The sequence below is a fragment of the Mastigoproctus giganteus genome, chromosome 8 (assembly GCF_048544385.1).
Source record: "Mastigoproctus giganteus isolate SK-2022 chromosome 8, ASM4854438v1, whole genome shotgun sequence".
Lineage (NCBI taxonomy): Eukaryota > Metazoa > Arthropoda > Arachnida > Uropygi > Thelyphonidae > Mastigoproctus > Mastigoproctus giganteus.
This window is the reverse complement of record NC_143582.1, coordinates 186,081,133-186,103,694: the sequence shown is the minus strand read 5'-3', so window position 1 is coordinate 186,103,694 and position 22,562 is coordinate 186,081,133. Positions and strand designations below refer to the sequence as shown.

The following is a 22,562-nucleotide window of genomic DNA, read 5'->3' as shown; positions in this document are numbered from 1 at the left end:
TTGCTCTGTGCTCAAGCTCCCATCGGGAATTACCAAAAATCAGAATAACAAGATCATCTGCGTAAGCAAGCTGAAGGATATCATCACAAACAATCATAAGCCACCGATCAAGGACCATGTTCCAGCACACAGGGCCAAGAACAGAGCCCTGATGGCTCTGTTCTTGGCCCTGGATATTAGTCTTTCATATATTTTCCACAGTACAAGGAGTAGGGCTATTGGCCTATATGATTTGGGATCAGTAGGGGGTTTTTGAGACTTAATCTTAACACAGCTTTTTTCCTTGTTTTTGGGAATATACATTCTGTTACACAGTTATTATATACTGCTATTAATATGTCTGGTGCTATTTCTGCTAATTTTTTGATCATCTCAACCTCTAAGAGGTCAAAACCGGGCCTTTATTGTTTTTGGTTTTTGATAGTGCTATTTCTAAGTCTTGTATAGTGAACAGAGGTTCAATATTGGCATTGTCATATTCAGTGTTTTCTTTTATAATCTCCAGCTGGGTGGGGGGGGGGAATGATACACAGTTTGTCTGAATAATACTGTCTAGGATGTTATTTACAGAATCGGCCCAACACAGGGTTAGGGTTCCATCTGGTTTTACAGTGGTTTCCAAGACATCTCCTCTTGGCAGTTTGTTGGTCACTATTCTGTAGACAACTCCCCAAGGGTTATTGTTTCCAGTAGTTCCCACCAAGTGCATCCAGCATTCCTTTTTTTTTGTCTCTTATGAGGGCTGTGTATACTGATTCCTGAGAGATTCTATAAGAATTTCTCAGTGCATCCACCTCATTTTGTGGCCAAGATGTTCTGGCTCTTTGAAAATTTCTCCTCGCCTGGTGCACCCTTCTACTGAGTATAGTTAGTTCGGGGGACTGCCTGCTTCCTCGGCTTTTTCCATGGAATAGACAGGTTTGCTATTTTTGTTAAAATGTTTGTCATAGTAAGTGCTTGCTCGTCCGGGCTACAGTTGCCTGATCTAGACCAGTCGTTTTCCTGTTTTTGAAGCTCAGCAGCTGTATGTTTTGTGAAAATCTGCCAGTTTGCCTTTTTAAGGTTATACCATTTGATGTCCAACAAGGAGTGTTGGGATGTTTGTAACTGCCTGTTTAATTTGAAGGTGATGGTTCTATGATCTAATGTAGTCCAGGCTGGCTGGACATACCAGTCTGTAATTTTATAGACCGTTGAATTGGTGGCAAGAGTGACATCAATGTCACTCTCCCATTTGGTACTGCTAAAAGTTGGTAAGTTATTAGGTTAATTTATCACTTGAAAGGGTGAGGTGGCTATAAAATCTGATAATATCTGGCCATTGTGTGTGTGCCTGCTCTGTCTTCTGTACGGCTATGCCATAAGGCTGATCGGCAGTTGACATCAGCACACACACTGATATTTGCAATAGGTAACAAATTTATGACTGCTTGTAAGTAATCTATAGTAAGGTTTATGACTGCACCTGGTCTTACATAAAGAGATATAATATAGAACTGTCCAACTGCACTGGCGATATGGGCCACTGCTGTAGAGAATCAGTTCGTATCAAGGCTTGGACTTGAAGCTTGCAGTAGGAATGACAGTTATCTGCTGGTTAATCTTTATTGCTAATATTTTGCTAACAAATGGAAAGACAAAGTACAATGAAGTTTCCTCATATAATTAAATTGCACTGACTACTGACAGAATGTATGTTTTTTTTTTTTTTTTTTTTTTATTATTATTATTATGTAAACCCCAAACACGAGAGGTATTAGAACCTATAGTACTTAGTACCGTGCTTGGGTTGGAGGTTGAGAAGACAAAAGAAGATATTTGTTGACATTGGACTTGAACTTCTGTAGACTAATTTTCAGGAAATACGTATGAAGGAAGGTTGTTCCAGAAAACGGCAGTTGAATGAATAAACGAGGAAGATGAAAAGTTGGTTCTGTGAGTTTGAAGTTGGACAGTAAATGGATGTTGGCTGGTGGCGGCACGTGTTCGGACTTTTTTGAAAGAGAGAGCAGGAATTATAGAAGCCAATCCAGAAGAACGATGCCCATGGAAGTATCTGTAGAAGAGGCATGCAGCAGAAACAATACATCTATGAGACAGCGAGTGGTGAGACTGTTAGAGACGAATCATTAAATAATCTAACTGCCCTCTTTTGAATGGAATCAAGAGGCCTGAGAGAGGTTTTGTGGGCACCACCCCAGATGTGAGAACAATATTCCATGGCAGGGCAGATTTACGATTTATACAGAGTGAGCAGCTGTTTGGAAGAAAAGTAACGCCAAGAGCGAAAGAGAAAACCAAGTTTTTTAGATGCAGAGGAAGCAATATTTGTAATGTGCTTGTGCCAAGAGAGATTAGAAGTCAGGGTAATCCCCAAAAGAGATATATTATTTTGCTTAGAAATCGGAGTGTCACTGAAGATAAGCATAGGAGCAGAAGAATCCTTTTTGCGAGATATAAGACAAGACAAGACTGAGTTTTAGAAGGGTTGAAATCAACTAAGTTGTCTTTGCCCTACTGGAGAATTACCTGAAGATCGGCATTTCAGGAATTGGTAGCAGATTTTCGAGAAGTTGAAGCTGATTGAGCAGGGCAAGGTTTCTTAAAATGGAAAGTAGAATGCAATGTGCTATCATCGGCAAAACTATGGATAGGATTTCCAGTCAATGGAAGAAGGTCATTAATATACAAGAGGAAAAGAGTGGGGGAAAGAACTGAATCTTGGGGGACACCGGCATTAGTGGAGAAGTTAGAAGAGAGCCTTCTACCATCACCCTCAGTGAGCAATCAGAGAGAAAACTGGATAACCAATTACTAAAAACAGTTGGCACACTTCCATAAGATGGAAGCTTGTTTAGAAGACCTTTATGCCAAACACGATCGAAAGCCTTTGAGATGTCAACAGCTAATTATTTCACCGAACCTATCCATTGAATTAGTCCATAAATGGGTAACATAAGCCAGAATATCACCAGTGGATCGACACTGACGGAATCCATACTAGCGATCATTGATCAGATGGAAGATTTCCAGGTAGTTTAAGAGTTGGCAGTTAATTGATTTCTCCATTACTTTAGAAAGAGTAGAAGTAATTGGATGGGAGAGATTTGTCGTCCTTTTTAGGAACTGGCTAGATATGAGCAAATTTCCAAGCAGAAGGAAAAACACCTTTGGAATAAAAAAGTGAAAAAAGGTGGCGAAGAATAGGAGTAAATTCAGGACCACAGGTTTTGAGAACAAGTGGAGAAATACCATCAGGACCTGGAGCTTTCTTAGCATCAAGATTCGTCAAAATCCTGCTGACATCCTTTTGACAGAAGACCATGGGAGGCATTGAATGGAGCATGTTGGGACTGGTGGGAGGTGTTTTACCAAGATCATTAATACATGAGTTGGAAGAAAAATGGAATTCTAGCAGGTCAGCTTTATCCTTGGCCGAAGTGACAACAGAACCATCTGGTTTGGACGGAGGTGGGAGCAGAGATGGGCAAAAGTTGTGGCCAATAGCTTTGGCAAGAAGCAAGTTTTCTACTCTTAGCCTGTTCAAACTCTAGTTTGGACTGATTAATAACTGCTTTACAATTGTTGCAAACTTTGGTACAGGCAGAAAATGAAACTGAATAATTAGAAACAAGCCAATTACGATATGCAACATTCTTCTCTTGAACAGCCTCAGCATATTTATTGGAAAACCAAGGTTTAGATAAAGGACGAGATTTTAAAGTGGAGTGTGAGATAAAGGATTCCATTTCTGCAAGAATAATTTCACTGACACGATCTGAGCAAACGTTGACATCAGAAGTTTTGAAACAGTAATCCGACCAAGGAAAAGAAGAAAGGAAATCTCACAGGTCATCCCATTTTGCATTCTTGTAATGCCAAACATCGCGAGGTTGGGAATAGCCATGAGATAAAGGCTCCATTGGAGAAGAGACAATCACCAAGTTGTGATCTGAAGTGCCTAAAGGACCTCTCACTTTGACCATGTACTTGAAGGGTTGTTTGTGAAAAAAAGATCAAGCGTGTTGGCTATATAATTAGGATTGTCTGGTGTTCTTGTAGGTAAATGAACAATCTGTACAAGATCATTAGTAATTGCAAAAGCCTCAGCATCTTGACCAGCTGGGTCAGTGTGACTAGAAAACGGAAGCCAGCTGGTAACTATATTACTGAGTTTCATGCCATAAAACTGTTCATTGATGAGATATGGCTCATATCCGTACTAAACAGCATCTCTCTCTCTCTCTCTCTCTCTCTCTCTCTCTCTCTCTCTCTCTCTCTCTCTCTCTCTCTCTCTCTCTCTCTCTCTCTCTCTCTCATGTAGGTATGAGCGCAAGTGGTTGAAGCAGTAAAAGAAACAAAAGGTTCTGTCAGTGCAAATTTTAAGATACCATACACAGACTACAAACATATCATCTTAGCAAGTAGCATGATTAAATGGCAGCACAAATAGCAAGGACAAACTGGCAATAAACCACTGCAGATTAAACAGTAACTACAACTCTGGAATACTAGTGAAAGATCAAATAAACAGGAGGAAGCAGTTCTTATAAATAATGAGAATTGGACACACAAACATTACTCTTGTTTAGAGCAGAAGCCCATCCCTTACAACTTCTATATAAAGTTGTTGTTGTTGTTTTGGTTTTTAGGAGCATTAGCAACTAAGGCCATATTGCTCCGGGATATGAGGTGGTCATTCCCTGACCTTTCCGCATCTTCCGTATTTGGTGGTGATGGGCTCGAACCCCGGTCTAATCAAGAAGCATGTGATACGCACTACTGCTCCTTCCCACCTGGCTACGGAGGTGCCGATATTCAAAGTTAAGTCTGATATTATACTTGACTGCCCAGAATTTACAAGAGAATGGTAAATAAAAATAACTTGAAACATTATTTTGAACACTGGACAATATCTCATTACAACTAACATTAGGCAGTAGATTCTATATAGCTGATGCCCTCCCTCTAATTAATCGTTAACAAAATGTGCAGTCCAGAATACCACACTAATGATTATACTGCAGGAAAAAAAACTTCTTCAAATATACTTCTGCAACCGCAACCAACGTAAAAAATATATGAACCATAAATTTGGTGCACTAATAGCCATCACATCTGATGTGCTGGTATATATATTTAAACAAACAGATTCTGCTTTTGTTGAAGGCAGTGGTTACTCCATTATATGCTATACTTGTACTCAGCGTTTCCCAAATAGGGGGGGGTCCACGAACTGGACTCTCTGGAGTCCATAATAATAATAAAAATTAAGGGGTCCGTAATTTTATTATTATTTTATTTATTTATTTATTTTTTTTTTGAAGGAGTCTAAATTTTTTTTGTTTTTGAAAGAGTCCGTAGATCTCAGTAGTTTGGAAACCACTGCTCTTACTCATAGATGAGATATACTCCTTCAGTATTCTTCCTGTCTTGAAGGAATAACCACACTAAGTTTCTCAATAAAATGATACATAAGTAGGGTTACACAACTTTTGAAAGCCCAGTATTTCCACAAAAACATTGAAACAATTTTAAAATTACACGAATCTTTGATTCCTGCTTTGGCCCCTATGGCAACTGCTGTAGAGAATCAGTTCCCATCAAGGCTTGGACTTAAGCTTGCAATAGGAATGACAGTTATCTGCTGGTCAGTCTTTATTGCTAATATTTTGCTAACAAATGGAATCAACAAATGGTGATTCTTAGTTTTTTATGTAAAAAAAAAACTGACACTCTGAACAGTAGTTTTACTACTAGTCTCTAATCAGGCTTTTCAGTATCTCGGTGGTTTCTGTATACAGATTCTGTAACTGTGAAAAGTAATGAATTCTATCAATTAAAATATCTGTTTTTAAAAATTCATAATAATCTACATGCTGTTCCAATGCCAGTCCTTGCAAAAAACATTATTTCCATTTTTAAAGGATATATACCTCTTTTAAAATGAATTGAATTAGCATTAGCATTAAATGAGGCAAGTGATGCAAGAAAGCAAGCTTATAGAGATCAACCAAAAAAAAAAAAAAAAACCTTCCCATTTCATCCATCCGATCCCTTCAAATGTTTGTCTAGTTCAGCTTTAAATTTGTTTCAGCTATCAACTTCCACAACAACAGATGGAAGTCTGTTCCAGAAATCAATTACCCACTGGCTAAAGGCAAGTTTCTGCACATCTATTCTACAACTGTCTTTCCTCAGTTTGAATCTATGCCCCCTCAGGTTATTAATCAGAGCAAGTGGAAGTATCCCATCAGCATTGAGCCTGCTCAAACTATTCAAGACCTTGAACACCTCAATCAGATCATCCCACAGGTGCCTAGTCTCCAGATGCTACAACTTGCAGAATTTAAGCCTCTCTTGGTAAGAGAACCCCTTTGTTCCTTTCACCAATTTCTTGTTGTCCTTCTCAGTACTTGTTCTAGCAACTCTACTTCCTTCCAAAAATGCATACAGGCCTCCAGACCTATATGCAGTACTCAAGATGTAGCCTGACCATTGCCTTATACAAACGTATAATCTCCTCCTTGTCTCTTCTAGTAAAATTACTATATATCATTTACAAAACTCCATGACCTGCTCTGGCAGCCTGTCTGCATTGCTTATGAAACTTCATATCTGGCTGCACAATTACTCCCTGATCTTTTTCATTTTCTACTACCCTAAGTGTAGTACCACACAGTTCGTACGTTTCTCTTCGGTTATTTCTATCCCTATGCAGTAATTTGAATTTCTCAATATTAGACTTCAGTTGCCACTCCTCAGCCCATCTGCCTAACTTTTCTAGGTCCTGTTGCAGTAGCATACCGTTTTTACTGACACTAACAACCCTGCCAACCTTTGTATCATCTGCAAACTTGGACATTAAGCCTGATATACCTTCATCAATATCATTAATAAATACACTAAAAAACAATGGCTCAGCACCGAACCCTGGGGGACTCCGCTAATAACATTAGTCCATGTAGGGCAGTGTCCATTTATTACCACTCTCTGCTATCGCTCACTCGAACATCCCTTTATCCATCAACTTGCCCTTAATGTCATACCGCTCCAATTTGTATAGCAGTCTTCCATGTGCAACAGTATCAAAAGCTTTCCTGAAATCCAAGTATATGATATCAAAATTATTTTTGCATCCAATTCCTTTGTGACCACATCGTAGTATCCAATCAAATTGGTCAGACAAGACTTGCCCTTAACAAACCCTTGCTGTGTCTGAACTATTACTGCAGTCTTGTTTAGGTGATCCTGCATCACTTCATTAACCAGTGACTCCATTATTTTCCCCTGGACAGAAGTTAAACTAACAGGTCTATAATTATTTGCATCACCCTTTGAATTCCATTTGTGAATTGGGGATACATTTGTACATCTCCAGTCCATGGGGACCTCCCCAGAATCTAAGGATTCTCTCATAATTATGGCTAAGGGTTTGCTTACTTCCCTCACTGCCTCCTTCAGTATAACTGAATAGATTCCATCTACCCCAGGTGCCTTTTTTTATGTTTAACTTCAACAATTGCTCTTCCGCTTTGTTCTCTGTTATTACAAAATCGTTTTGTGAATGTAGATTCAAAATACTCATTCAGTTTGTCAGCTATGTGAGCAGGATCATCAACAATCAAACCATCAATATCAAGTGGACCGATCTGATTCATCCCCTTCCTTCTAGGGTTTACATAAGTAAAGAAGTCTTAGTTGGTTTTCTTTCTTTGCATCCTTTTCCAAGGATTCCTCATAATCAGCCTTCACTTGCCTAACCTCCTTTGTGACTTGTTTACAGACTAGATTATATCTACCATAGCCTTCTGTGTCACCTGATAATTTATATTTATCCCGTGCATTTTTCTTCTCTGCCACGAGCCTTATTAATTCATCTGACATCCATTTAGGTCTAAATCTTGGACATTAAGATTTAGACCTAAATGGATGTCAGATGAATCAAACAGTATTTCTTAGTTCGTGTGAAAAGCCTAATAGCTTCCAAGATTAATTCCTTGAAGGCTTCCCATTTATAATTCGCTGTTTGTAACATCATCAGTTGATCCCACTGCATAAAATTTAAAATCTGTCTGAGACCACTGTAGTCACCTTTACGAAAGCAGAAACTCTTACCTTTGATGGTGGTTACACCTTTAAATAAATCCCGCCTCAGTGCACTGTCAGCTAGTGGTTCTGTTATCTGCAAATTCTTAATGCATGAATAATCACTGCTGTTGATCAGATCAATCAAGAGTATTACTCCATCTGGTTGCGCCCCCCCCCCCCCAAAAAAAAAAAAAACATGTTGCTGTAGAAAACAATCATCCAATAATTCTAAAAAAGTCTTGATAGTGTGCAAGTGATCAACCCACAAGTTCCAGTCAATATCTGGAAAGTTAAAATTCCCCATTACAATACATTCTGATTTACTGGCCCACTCTATTTCTCTGCATAATTGTACATTTTACTCATCAGAGTCATTAGGCCTATAACCCATTCCTACTCATTTTCCCTTTCCTAGTGCTTATGTCACACCAAACTGACTCTACATTGTCTGCCAACATCAACTGAATTCACTTCTTTAGATTTTATGTGTTTCTTAACTAACAGCATAACTCCTCCTCCTTTCCTACCCCTTTCTATCCTTTCTGTACACAATTGTACTCACCAAATTCCAATTGTGCACTGCTTATATCTGTATAGCACCATGTCTCTGATATCCTAGAAATATCTGCCTTTGATGTATTGACCAAAAGTTCAAATTTATTTATATACTTCTAGCATTGGTGTACATGCAAGTATACATGCACCTGTTCTTATTCTTAGTTACTGTAAAACAGCCCATGTATTTACTTGTTCCATAATGATCCCCAGCAACCTACTCGCCAGGTTGCTGCTCATTCCAGTAGAAGCAGTGCAATAATCACATTTGCCTCTGCATTCAGCTACTGTTAATCTTTTAGTCTCTGAATCTATAATGCCAAAGGTTCAAAAAAAAAAAAAAAAAAACCATTATGCCTAAGTGGTAATCCATCAATTTGATCTTGTAGGCCCTGTTAAATTCCAGTTTGTAAAACAAACAAGTGATTTTAATTAAAATGTCAGTTACTGATGTCTGAAATTGGCTCACTTACACAATCAATTTGTAAAAATATGTTGGTAAACTATTGTCAAAATCATAAGTTTTACTTATGGTAATGAAAGTGGTTTGGAGGGGAAAATGTGTAATGCAAAACCAACAATAATGATTAATATAAATACAGTGTATAATAAGAAAACAAATGGAAAATTCTGCAGTTTTAGACTATCTTCTTTCTGTGCATGGATGTCATGCCTTCATTCAGTGTTTGTTATATCTTGTCATTGAAAAACAAAAATGGATAGCAAAACTACTAAAGGTAAACATTCAAAAAAAAAAGCAGAATTCGGAGAGAAAAAAATGGTTTAGTGATTGATGTTGTAAAACAAGGAACAGCAACTGCAAATGAAAGCAAGACAGCCAGATTCTTTGATAAACAGTCTCTATCATTAAAAAATTCACAATTTTGTAACCATAGCCTCTGGAAAGGAACATAAATATTAAAAATTTCATAATGTACACACAAACACTTCATAAGAACTTTAAAAGGTATAGAGAATGGAATTCCAGAAAACGTCTAGAAAACAAAGAAATTAGCAGTTACTAGAATTTTGAGGGCTCTTCTACTAATGATTCCATTTTAATCAGAGAAAGGAATAGATAAGACAACTTGAGGCAGTTTTTGGGCCTTTATTCCTCAGGGCCTATGACAGTTTTATTTTTAAAAAAACAAAATTTCGAATGGTTAGGAGCCTGTTAAATGGAGGAATTTATGAGTCTGACAAGAATTTTAGTGAGAAGTACAGTTAGAAACATGAAATTAGCAGAGATAATGAATGCCCACTTCAGCAGTCCTCTGGGACAGACAACTGACTTCCTTATTCTCTAAATGAGAATTGTACAAACAATAGCCTTACAGTTGGTCTTAGTTCTAAGCATACAATGTCTAAACAAAAGGAATATCTGTTTCATAGCAAATATAATCTCACTCTAGTGCCTCGTAAATCCAATATTTATTTCCTGACCGAGTCTGCATGCAGTGGTGGAGGTTCCAAGTAAATTTATTAAAGTGAAATCAGAGTGATGGTTGAAGAGCATGCATCAAGAATTGTTGCCACCAGGATTAATTATTAGGCCCTTTAAAATCTACAACAGAAACACAATTCAAAGAGAGATGACAGCTAGCAATCAGGGTGCACGGATAACTCTTGTTGTTCCTATCTTTCTCCAGCCTCTAATATTTCTATCCAGTTATTAAAAAGTGAAGATGTGTCTCACTAGTCACTTGATGTTTACTTCCAGAACTGTGGGAGTCTAGTGTAAAAAAACGATTAACTCAGAGTCTTAGACATGTTAGGCACTTCCCTAAAAGGCACCACCAGGACTGAAGTCCATATGTGCTAATTTAATTAACGAAATTTATTACTACCAAGGATTATTTATAAATTTAAAAATATAATTTTAAAAATATATAAAATATATACATAAAACATTTACAATAAAAAATGGGTAAATATAATAAATATGTAGCAATACACAATATTTACATTTCATTCATACAGTAGAATGAATTATATTCACAATAATTATTAAATTTATAATCTAAACAACAATATTAAAATTTTTAAATAAAACTGAAGAAGTGCTTAGCATGACCAGCAAAGAAGAGCCCTGGCAGTTTAGCCTGAAGGAGATGAACAGTGCATTGCTCGGTCCAAAGCATTCAGTTTCCGTCCAGACCTCGCGGAGGTATGTCATGTGTAGATAGAATTCCGGCTCTTCTTTTAAAAACCTTATTTATAAACTCTAAAAACAATTTAAATATTCTTTTATCTAAAAAGAATTCTGGAAGAGAACCATCATTTAACACAAAAGTACTTCTTTCTATTTCAGATCTTATATCCAAATAATTATAACAGTTGAGTGCAACGTGAAGACCAGTCTCCACCACCCTGCACTCACAGAGACCAGAGGGAACCAAGCCAAACTGGTTCATCCTGGACCTCAAGCCATGCCCCGTGAGGAGAAAGCACCCATTCAAACCAAACTGAAGTCGCAGCCACAATTTAAAATTTACTGTCAAGACGGAGGGCAGAAATACATACATCTCTCTGCCATTCTCAGAACAGGTCCATCTTGTCTTGCCAGATATTCATGAGTTCATCATTTATTCTCCGCCTCTCAGCAACCATCTGATGGAAACTGAATGCGGTCCCCATCATCGAGCACGACCGGATGCCCAAAATTCCAGTTGAAATGCCTCTTTTCAGACAATATCTCAACCCAGATCTTATTACTAATAAGTCGGCAGGTAATTTACCCGAAATTACTTGTAAAGTATCAGTTGCCACTGTACGGCAAGCCCTTTCATACCTAGAAGAGCAAATCTCTGAGCTGGAAATAGATGCTTTTTAATTATTACCTTCGTAACGCATTCAAACCAAGCTCCAGAAGCATACTTCAGAATGGGTACAAAAACACATTCGTATAACATATTTAGGGCACACCCCTTTATTCCCCATTTAATCCTGACTACCCTCTGGAGCTTGGCATATAAATGCTTAACTTTTACTTTCAAATATTTTACATGCTCTATGAAAAACAGCTTCTCTTCCAGGTGCAAACCCAGGTACCGAACATTTGAGACATTCCTCAAAGAGACACCTCCACTTCTAATAACTGGCGGCCTAGAACAGCTTAGCCTACCCTTCAATAACAAGGTCACAGTTTTTTTCTTTAAAAATGGTGAGCTTATGAAGGGCACTCCAATCTAACAATTTGCTCAAGGTTATACTACCTTTCTCCTCAATTTCTTTCCTGGAGTCATCCGACACAACCAATACCAAGTCATAGGCAATGGCGGTAGCGTCCCCCAAGTCACCCTCTAAGAATTCATCCATCACCATTGTCCACATGTAGGGGCCCGAGTATGGATCCCTGGGGACAACCTCATTGAACTTTATATGTTATTTCATCAAATTTTGACCGGACAAGAACACTGCAGTCCAAAAATTAATCTTTCAAGATGTATAAATTACCAGGACACAGGGCATCGAACGCGCCCTTAAAGTCCAGGAACTTAGTCTTGCTGTTCTCTGGAATTCAGTGTTTGCACTCTTAATGAAACATGGCTTCACAATGGGATTAGAGATTTAGAAGTAGCTAGTTTGGGCTATACTGATCTAAGAGGAGACAGAGGTTCATTATATCTAACTAATCTGTGATAATAATGCTCGGGACTTGCCACAGTCTGAATTGGATCTTTTGTCAGCTGATGGTTCATAAGAAAATTCTTGTTGCAACTATTTATCTCCCCCCCCCCTTCCAGTTTATTTATATGTAGTGGAGAGATTAATACAATCACTTTGTCAATTTCATATGCATTATCACTAGTCTGAAGTTTGCTTCTTTGAAGATTTCAATGTTCTAAACTCCATCAAGCATTGAAAAGTTACTTATTACAACAAGGTTGCCCTATGACACTGCCTGAACTTGGTGTCAATAAGCATAACCTGTAATAGCAGCAAGGCATTACACGATCTCATTTTTGCCTCCAACAGATCTTAGTTATTGAAGCTGTTTTGTTACTACCATCTGATGACAAGGCTTTGAACTGCCAAATAGGCATTAGGAAAATAAAAGTATTATTACTGTCGCAACTGTGCTAAATTTTGGAAGAACTGAATGACAGTGTCTCATTCTCATAATATTGATTAGTCCTTATATCCATGTTACTGATCATCTGCTTAACACAAGCTCCCTTATTTTACAGAGCTTCATACCTCTTAGTAAACAGTATAGTAATTGATTTTCCCATTGGTTCATGGCAGACACTATTGCTAAAAGAACGTGCAGAAGAAATTTCAGAGCAACACTGGAGGAAATATATGTTATTGTTCAAGGAATGCAGAAGCAATCTAAAAATGATTGGAAAGTAGCATGCTCTATATGTTCAGTCAGTTTGGTGTAGTTTCACTGTTAGTGGATTACTACTGACAATGGCTTCAAGTTGTTGAAGTCATTTTGGACTTCAACAACTGAAGTCCAAAAGTTGGACTTCTGTTATAACAATTGCTCAGCAAGGACCAAAGTTATTGATACCTATTTTTATCACAGGCTATTGAGGCCTATAGCCTGTGATAAAACTAAAGCAGATGTTTTTTCAAAATCTGTTCTCTTCACATTCTAAGCAGACCGCAGCTTCTATTGCTTCTACTTATGAATTTCTAGTCATTAAGGATAATAGACTTTATAACATCTCAGGTGACACAGACGATCTTACCGAGTGCTTCAGAAATTGTCAAAAGGCTTTTCTTCTGGCCCAGATAAGATTCTACTTATGCTGTGAAGTGCTTGCCATTCAGTCTTTCTGTTAAGATGGGCACCTGTTCCACTCACTTTAAAGCAGTTAATGTTATTCCAATCCCTAAGAGCAGTGCAACCCACTCAGAAAATTATCATCCCATCTGTCTTCTAAATTTTCTGGCAAAAATTCTGGATGTAATCATTCTCAACTGACTGATGGACTATTTTCTGTACTACATTTGCAATAGCGGCGCCTCCGTAGCCAGGTGGGAAGGAGCAGCAGTGCATAGCACACGCTTCTTGATTAGACCGGGGTTCGAGCCCGTCACCACCAAATACGGAGAATGCGGAAAGGTCGTGGAATGACCACCGCATATCCCGGAGCAATATGGCCTTAGTTGCTAATGCTCTTGAAAACCAAATAACAAACAAACAAACATTTGCAATAGTTAATGTGGCTTTACTAGGGATCACTCAGCTACCATTAATCTTCTCACTAACTAGCAGCAGGTTTGAGATAATGTTAATATAGGTGGACAGGTTGATGCTATCTACATGGACATTACTAAGAGGCATTTGATAGTGCAGTCTCCTAAGCTATTAACTTGGTTAAAAAAAACTAAGTCAGTACAGAATACTAGACCCTCTACTTTCTTGGTTGAATAACCGTATTTCCTATTACAAACATATCATTGGACAGTAAATCTCCAGAGTTCTTTCTGTCTAAAGGAGTTCCACAAAGATCAGATCTTGGGTCTCTTTTATTTAAGATTTTTTTTAATGATCTGCTGCACTTTGGGGAGAGAGAGGGGGGGATCAAAATATTGATGTTTGCTGATGAAACTTTACTGACCAATCAGTGCAAATAACCATCAAGCTGCCATAAATTCTTTTGCTGATTGGGTTGCCTTAAATGGTGATAGTTGATGCTAAAGATATTTCAGGCAAATTTGTGTTAGAATGTGATTTTGATCAACATATCTGGAATATGTTTAACCAAGCAAAAAAAAAAAAAAAAAAAAAACTTGGTTTTATCAAATGTCAGACATACAGTTTCAAAGATCCAGATCCCCTGTTCTTTGTTCTTCAATTTAAAGCAACTGTTCTTTCCATATTGGAGTTTGCCTATACTGCGAAGGAGTTTACTGACATATGGATGATTAGTGCAGTTTGCATCATTTTTATACATGTAGGTGTAAAATTATCATCTACCCAGGTAGATTAATTGGCATCATTTTAATTATATATCATATTGTAAATACCTTGACAACAACTTGCCATGGTGTTGCACTACCTGGAATACATAGTGCTTCACCAATGGAGAAGACTATTGTTACTTATTCTTGGTGGATCATTTTATACTTACCTAGAAAAATTATGCAAATTGCACTAACCCATATGTCAGTAAAATGGATACAGAAAATAGAATCATTGCAAATGAAATCCATCCACTATCTTTCTAGATGCAGTCATATGTTCTGTTGCCAAATCTTCCATCCTAATCTGTGCTCCTACTTCAGGCTGCAATCTTTGGAAGCATGACAAACTGTCCTGGATTTTAAACTGCTGTATCATATTTTCTCTGATCAAGTTATCTGCCAGATGTCCTGTCTTAACTTTCATGCACGAGCAGCAGCCACTAGACAGAAGATTACTTTCCACATCTCTAGATCGAGATTAGAGATATTCAAGAGTTCTTTAACATAATTCTTTAAAAGAACTATGGCACTTATAAACCGGCATGACTTGGATCCTTCTTTGGACAGGAAAGTGTTTCACAGGGTTATCTGGAACTGATTATCTAGCTGTTTTTTCATGTTATGAAATTTAAAGGAAAGCAGTGAATGTTTGTATTCTGTTCCTAGTCTTGGACTGATTTCCTGATAAAACTACCATCATTGTAGCTATTATTTTATTTTTTTATTGTATAATTAACTTTTAAACTTTACTTATAACTTAATTCTTATAATCTTATGTATCTGCATGTACTGAAAACTGCTCTGCTGGACACATGCCTATAGTGTATATTAGATTTAATAATAATAAATAAATAAATAATCAGTGCTAGTTCCTCACAGTACATGATGAACCAGGGTTCAAGCCCATGACCAACCAAATACGGAGGATGCGGAAAGGTCAGGGAATGACCACTACATATCCCCTTAGCAATATGGCCTTAGTTGCTAATGCTTCTAAAAACCAAATAACAACATGATGAACTGAAGTACGGCTTTTAAATTTCGACTCGTTTTGATTTCTAGCAGATAAATTGGGATTTAACGTTCTCCACCACTATAGTAGTATGAATTGAGAAATTAGAATGGGAAATAATATTTAACCCTAACTTTTTGAAGACTACTACTTCTGAGGCAAATAACTTACAAAAAAGCCAAAAATAATGAATAATGAATAATGAATCAATATTCATTATTCAGAAATTAAATATAGTGGCACCTCATTTTATGCTGATTTTCACACTGAATATGGGGAGGTTTTCAAATTTCAATCAATAACTAAGTCAATTTGGCAATCCACTGCAGTAGAAAGAGTAAGTGAAAAACCTGATCTTCCTGTTCAGGAATTTTGATCAGTCATTTTGGCAAGCTGCCAAAGAGGCTGACTACATCTTTACAGAACCAATGAATAACTTTCCCTGATGAAACTTTACTGACCAATCAGTGCAAATAACCATCAAGCTGCCATAAATTCTTTTGCTGATTGGGTTGCCTTAAATGGTGATAGTTGATGCTAAAGATATTTCAGGCAAATTTGTGTTAGAATGGGATTTTGATCAACATAGCTTAAGTGTTAAAGAGAATGTAAGGTTTCATCCTATGATTCTGGCATAGAGTTCAGTGCTGTAAATCATAGGCATCAATAACACCAAACTCTTATACTCTTATAATGATTTAAATTTTGAATTTAAAGTTTGGTGTTATTGACGCATCCTGCAGAATATTCCTGAAACATATTAAAGGCTATATCAGGAATGAAAGTTAACTGTTTTTACCCATAAATAAGAAAAAACAGTTTAAAAGGTTTATCCATAAATGGGCTAACCTGCTAGAAGATTAACTCATTTATGTTTACTTAATTAGGTTACAACATATTGCAAATATCTGAAATTCCCTTGTACTAATAGATCATATACTATTGTATGCACAGGGACATATTCATTAGTAATATGTTTGTTGCATTCTTGTTGTTACAGGTGCACAGGGACTTTTGAATCACCCAGTAAATCTGTACAAATGAACTTCCATAACATTAGGACTTCAGAAAAGAAAAACACTGTGGTTTTGCCATTCATATCATACAAATCATTCTCTCAATCTGCATGTCTATATTATAAGATGTGCAGATTTAGAGAATGATTTATAGGTTTCATTCCATCTTCCTAATTGGATTTATAAAATGCCCTGGAATGCTGACAGTACAATGGGGGGAGGTTCTAAAAAGATCTCTATTCACCCAGAAGCAGTTGTGTCATCAGACAAATTGACACATTTTTGCCACCTCTCGATACACTACCGTAGGCCAATTTTGTAGAAGTCTTCTGACCCTCCTTCAAACCATGATTCAGCAGCAAAATGTTTTCCACAAAGAAAGGACTTTAGGGCAGGAAAAGGGAAGAAATCAGAGGGTGGGTGCAAGTTCAGGGGAATAAGCAGAATGCAATTTGTGCACGCACCTTCTGACAGCTTTTCCCATCTTTTTTCTTTTATAGCAACACATAGCTTTCTGAAAAGGTTAGAATAATATTTTGGCATCACGGTGTACAGCCCTTTTAAAGGTAATCTGTTGATATTACACCATGCTGATCCTAAAAAAACTGACATCATCACCTTGGCAGCACTTGTTTGCACTTTTACCTTTTTGGACGATGGTGATTCTGTATGCTTCTATTGTTTTGACATTTGTTTAGTTTTGGGATCATAGTGATGAATCAAAGTTTCATCCATGGTGACTAGCCATGAAAAAAAATACCCCTTTTTCCTGGCACATCAACATTTCATGTGAACATTGTGCCATTTCCTCCTTCTGGTAATTGTTAGAAGTCTGGGAACCCAACTAGTAGACACTTTACTCATATTCAACTGTTGATGGACGATGTTCTCCACAGACCCTACACTAATTTGGAGCTGGGCAGCTAGTTTTTTAATGCAAATACAGCAGTCTACCAGGATTAATACCTCAATTTGTTATAACACTCTTCTGTTACAGACCTTTGCTGCTTTTGTGCTGTAAACCTACAAACAAACTGTTATAGCAGTTGCTGGGCATCCTGTTATTTCTGCATTATGCACTGAGTTTGTTCCATATTTATACCAATGTACAACAACATTGTAACTTGGACAGTCTTCTCCATAAACAGCAACCATTCCTTCGAGGATTGTTTCAGGTGTTTTCCTTGCAGAAAGAAGAGCCAAATCACTGATCTGTATTCCACTTTATCCATTGCGACACTTTGCTGGAACTCCCAGGCTTGCCTGATAGCCCCAGTAAGTGTCTCTCATAATAAAGTTGTCCCTCGTGGCCAAAACTAGCAGGGGACCAGGAGTCCCCTACTCCCTGGCTGTGAAGTTGCCAGGTGCCGGCACTCAACATAACACCACACATACTTACACACTTGCTGGCCTTGGCTTTTTGCCTTTTCAGATGCTACAGCGGTATGTTGGGGGAACCCTGGAGACCGCAATTAAAACAAACACACCTTGTTACACTTCATTCAGCGCTATAAAGAAAAAAAGAATTTGTCAGATTGAAACAATTTAGAAAGGTGAGGAATACCAGGAGAAAATCCCTCATATACACAGTTTCCACCATTTGCTTCCCTTTTTTTTGCCTCTTATAAGAAAAGGTTAAATAGTTTACTAAATTTTGTTTTGAGTTAAGGCCTGTTAAGTTTTGCTTTCTATAACTGTGATTCATACTGTACACTTTGAATCAGAGTTATAGGTAAGTCATTTTTTAAAGTTTCAGGGTGTTATTTTTATTATTATTTTATTATTATTTTTTTTAACAGATTGTGGAACCGAAAAATGATGTTAAAAAGCCAAATATTAAGAAGTCGATGCAGTTTGTGTTTTTCTTTGGCTCAAATAATTAGTAAGTATATATATATTTATTAGATTTCCTATTAATTCCTTTACATAGCTGCCAACTCTCCAGATGGAGACTCAGGTTTTTTGGTGTGGTGTATTCTCCTGCTGACAGTTCTAACAGTTTTAATCAGTCTCTTTCACAAAAATAATGTTAAACTATGGCTTTGCTGAATTTTTGCAGAAAATTTCATTGTTCATCTCTGGTTAAGGAGATGAACATTAGATGTGCTAGCCCATGTTGCATGAAGTACTTGCAATGTATGAAACAAAATGTTAGATATATTGTAATGTATTTTTTTGTATATGTGGTGAAAGTGACATGTTTGCTTCATATGCTGTATGTAGATGTAATTGTTCAGTTTCAAGTAGTGGCAAACATGAGAACAGTGTTCAGTACACAGAAAGAAATGTGAGTGTAGATATAGCATTTATTCTTCAAGGGGAGTGTTTCCATTTACAATGGGTTTCCTCAGCCTACAAGTTATTTTTTGGTAGGAATTTTTTCCTGCCATAAAGTGTGGTTCAAGGTGTTTTGGTCAGTTAAACCTCTGGCTGTCATGCACTCCCATACTCCATCCATCCATGTCCTCCTAGGTCTTCCTCTTCTCCTTCTTCCAGGAGGTATCCATTCCAGGATAGCCTTTGAATATCTGGTTTCTTGCATCTGTTTTACATGTCCATACCATGTTAAACACTTTTCTTTTGCACTTCCATTTTCTCTCTTATGTCTTCATGCTGTTTTCTGTCCCTTCTAGAAGTTCTTTCTGAGCGTCTCCAAAAATCCATTTCTGTGGAGAGCAATTTGTTTTCTCCTCGCCTATTCAACGTCCAGGTTTCCGCTCCATAGAGTAGAAGACTACAATCATTTGAAATATGTTTTTGTTTTATTTAGAATATTTCTGCTCTGTAGAACAGAATTTAACATGGCCATAGCCTTTCTGCCATCTGCAATTCTTTTATTGATTTCTGCTTGGGTGGGGGGGGGTCCATAACTTTGTAAGATTGATCCCAAATATTTACCTTCAATATTTAGAATGTGTCCTGATCCAGAAGACAACATTTCAGGCTTGCTAAAATTAATTTTTAGACCCCATCGTTTATATTCCTCAAACAATTTATGACATGCATAGTCTTCTGCATCTTCTAAGTCTTGTACTATCACCACTTGATCGTCTGCAAAAAAGAATTGTGAATATAGATGTTCTTATTGATCAGTAATCCCATTTTATTGCATTTTTTTTTACCAGGATCTTAGGCAGATGATATAAATTTTGAAAAGTGTTGATGGCATGCAACAGCCTTGTAATAAGCCTTTTTAAGTGTGGAATTCAGGTGACAAAGCTAATCCCACTTTAATTCTGCATATATTATTCCTGTAAATTGTCTTAATAATGTTAATCAATTGTCCACCAATATTTGTCACTTTCAGTGCTTCCCATAAGAGTTTTCTTAGAACACTATCATATGCCTTTTCAAGGTCAATGAAAATCATAAAGATTTCTTTTCTTTTCGATTGACATTTTTCAAGGATCTGTCGTACTGTTGAGATATGGTCTATACATGATCTCCCGGCTGAAAAACCACTTTGTTCTTCTGCCACCTCGATTCGGGCTAATGAAAATGGTTCCTGACCTATTTTCCAAGAATCTTTAACAGCAGGTTTGGGACGCATATTCCTCTGTGATTTGAACAGTTTTTCTGATCGCCCTTCTTATAAATCGATGTATTATATCCTGTTTTCATTTCTTTCGTTATTTCTTCTCCTCTCAGTATACCATTTAACAGTTATTGTATCAAAACAGCCACTCCTCCAGGTCCAGGTGATTTGCCATTCCTTCCCTCCTTTAGTAAGAGTTCCACTTCCCTATCAGAAACTTTTAAGCCCGAGTCTTCCACACCAAAATCCTCCACCGTCTTGAACTCTTCCTGGTCTTCTTGTAAAAGTCCTTCATAGTACTTCATCCAATCTGTCAAAAGAATTAATTGCAAACCATCGTTATGTTTATTCTGCCGATCCCTTGAAGCCCAATTTGCTATTAATAGTCATACTCTTCCTTTCCTATTCTTCATTTTTTGCTTCTACTACCAATCAATTGGCTATTTTCTTCCTTTCCACATAAATGTTCCTATATGCATCATTCCTTTCACCCAGCCATTTCTCATATGCAGGTTTCTTTTCCTCTACAGCCGCTCTTACTTTCTCTGTAATCCAGGTCTTTTTTGGTCCTTGGATTTTCTTTTTGCCTAGGATTTCATGAGCTATTTTTTTTTACAATATTTTTTAAATATTCGTAGATTTCTTCAGTATTACCTTTTTATCTCTATGTTAATTGCAGCATCCAATCTCCGGGTGAAGTTGTGTTTCTAATGCTGTCGTCTTGAAGTAGTTCAACATTAAATTGAACCACTTGTAGCATTTCTCCTTCCCTGCATAGTTGGTTGTCCACTCTTATTTTCTTATTCCAGTTCCATCTCAGTGTTATTTTAACAAGAAAATGGTCAGATCCACATTCGGCTCCTCTATAAACTCTGACATCTTTCAATACGTATGTCCCTGAATGTTTTTAAATAATGTAATCTCTAGCTGATCTAATTTGCCTTGTCTCCTGTGACATCTTTCAATACGTATGTCCCTGAATGTTTTTAAATAATGTAATCTCTAGCTGATCTAATTTGCCTTGTCTCATGCGACCAAGTTTATGGACCATCTTTATGGATATCCTTGTGTTGGAAAAATGTGTTGATTATTCTCAAGTCAAACTGTTCACAAAGATTGAATAGTCTATCTCCGTTGTCATTCCTCTCTTTCTCTCTGAATCTTCCAATAACTTTGCTATTTTGTTCAGTTCCTACTCTTGCATTGAAATCCCCCATTAAAAATATCTCTGTGTTCTTGTGGATTTTTTCTATTAGTTCATATTAGTAATGGCCACATGGTGCAAGGAGACCTATGGCTTATGCAGCACCAGCCAAAAAAAAAAAATAATAATAATAATAATAATAAATAAAATAAAAAATAATAATAATAAAAGAAAAGAAATTGACAACCTATGCATTATCAACCTATCAATGATAACTGCAAGATAGAATATTGAGCATCTTTTGAACTTCCTGAAAGCATGTTAAATTCCTTTAAAAAACTGTCTTGCACTTAATGTTGTTAATGCCACTGTTATGATATGACTATAAACTGGAGTAAGTATATTAAAAGAGAAGATTGAACACAGTAATACACTTCTGGTAAGGAATATTTACAAATTTATTAGGGCTGTGGTGCAGTTTCACTGTAGTGCATCACTTAGTAAAGCAATAAAATTTCTGAACTGAGAAATAGTTTCCAGAAGTAAAAAAAAAAGTAGCAAGTCTGTATACAGGCTTCAATTTGTGTTGAATATGTACAAAAAAAAAGTATGAATAATTTGCTATTGTGCATTTCTTTCAAAAGCAAAAAACTCTACCAGCAGATTGCATATATAATTTTAGCATTAGTAGAAGCATATGATGCAAGAAAGAAAGGTAATTATCCAGCTGACTTTTGAATTTCCCCAGACTGTCAGCCTCTGCCACCCATGTAGGTAACTTATTCCAGTAATTTATAACTCACTGGCTAAAATAAAACTTCCTTCAATCCAGTCTAAACAACTCATCCGATTACTTGAAATTATGGCCCCTAGTTCTAGACTCGTTTATAACCATGAAAATTTCATCCTTATTCATTTTACTTATGCTTCTCAGAGTCTTAAACACCTCAATCAAGTCTCCTCTAAAGTGCCTAGTTTCAAAGCTCTGCAACCCACATATTTGAAGTCTTTCTTCATATGGATGCCCTTTTGCCGATCTCACCACGCGAGTTACCAGTCTTTGTACCCTTTCAAGAAGAACAATATGTTTCTTTAGGTGCAGTCTCTATACTTGAACACAGTGTTCCAAGTGTCGTCTAACAATAGCCTTATATAATGGGGTTATGACGTCCTTATCTCTACTAGCAATTGTTCGATAAATCATCAATAGGACACCATGGGCCCTCCTTGCAACCAGTCTACAATGCTTAGAGAACTTCGTGTCTGATCGTATCGTAATACCCAAGT

At 37.1% G+C, this 22,562-nt stretch overlaps 1 protein-coding gene across 1 annotated transcript in view; it reads left to right on the top strand.

The window, feature by feature from the left end:
• Nucleotides 1–22,562, top strand: part of Ndf (Nucleosome-destabilizing factor) — a 259,722-nt gene that overhangs the window by 43,790 nt on the left and 193,370 nt on the right. Inside the window, exon 3 of the mRNA XM_090379090.1 lies at nucleotides 18,396–18,478. Coding sequence (XP_090235216.1) covers nucleotides 18,396–18,478 — 83 coding nt within the window. The remainder of the gene's footprint in view (nucleotides 1–18,395; nucleotides 18,479–22,562) is intronic.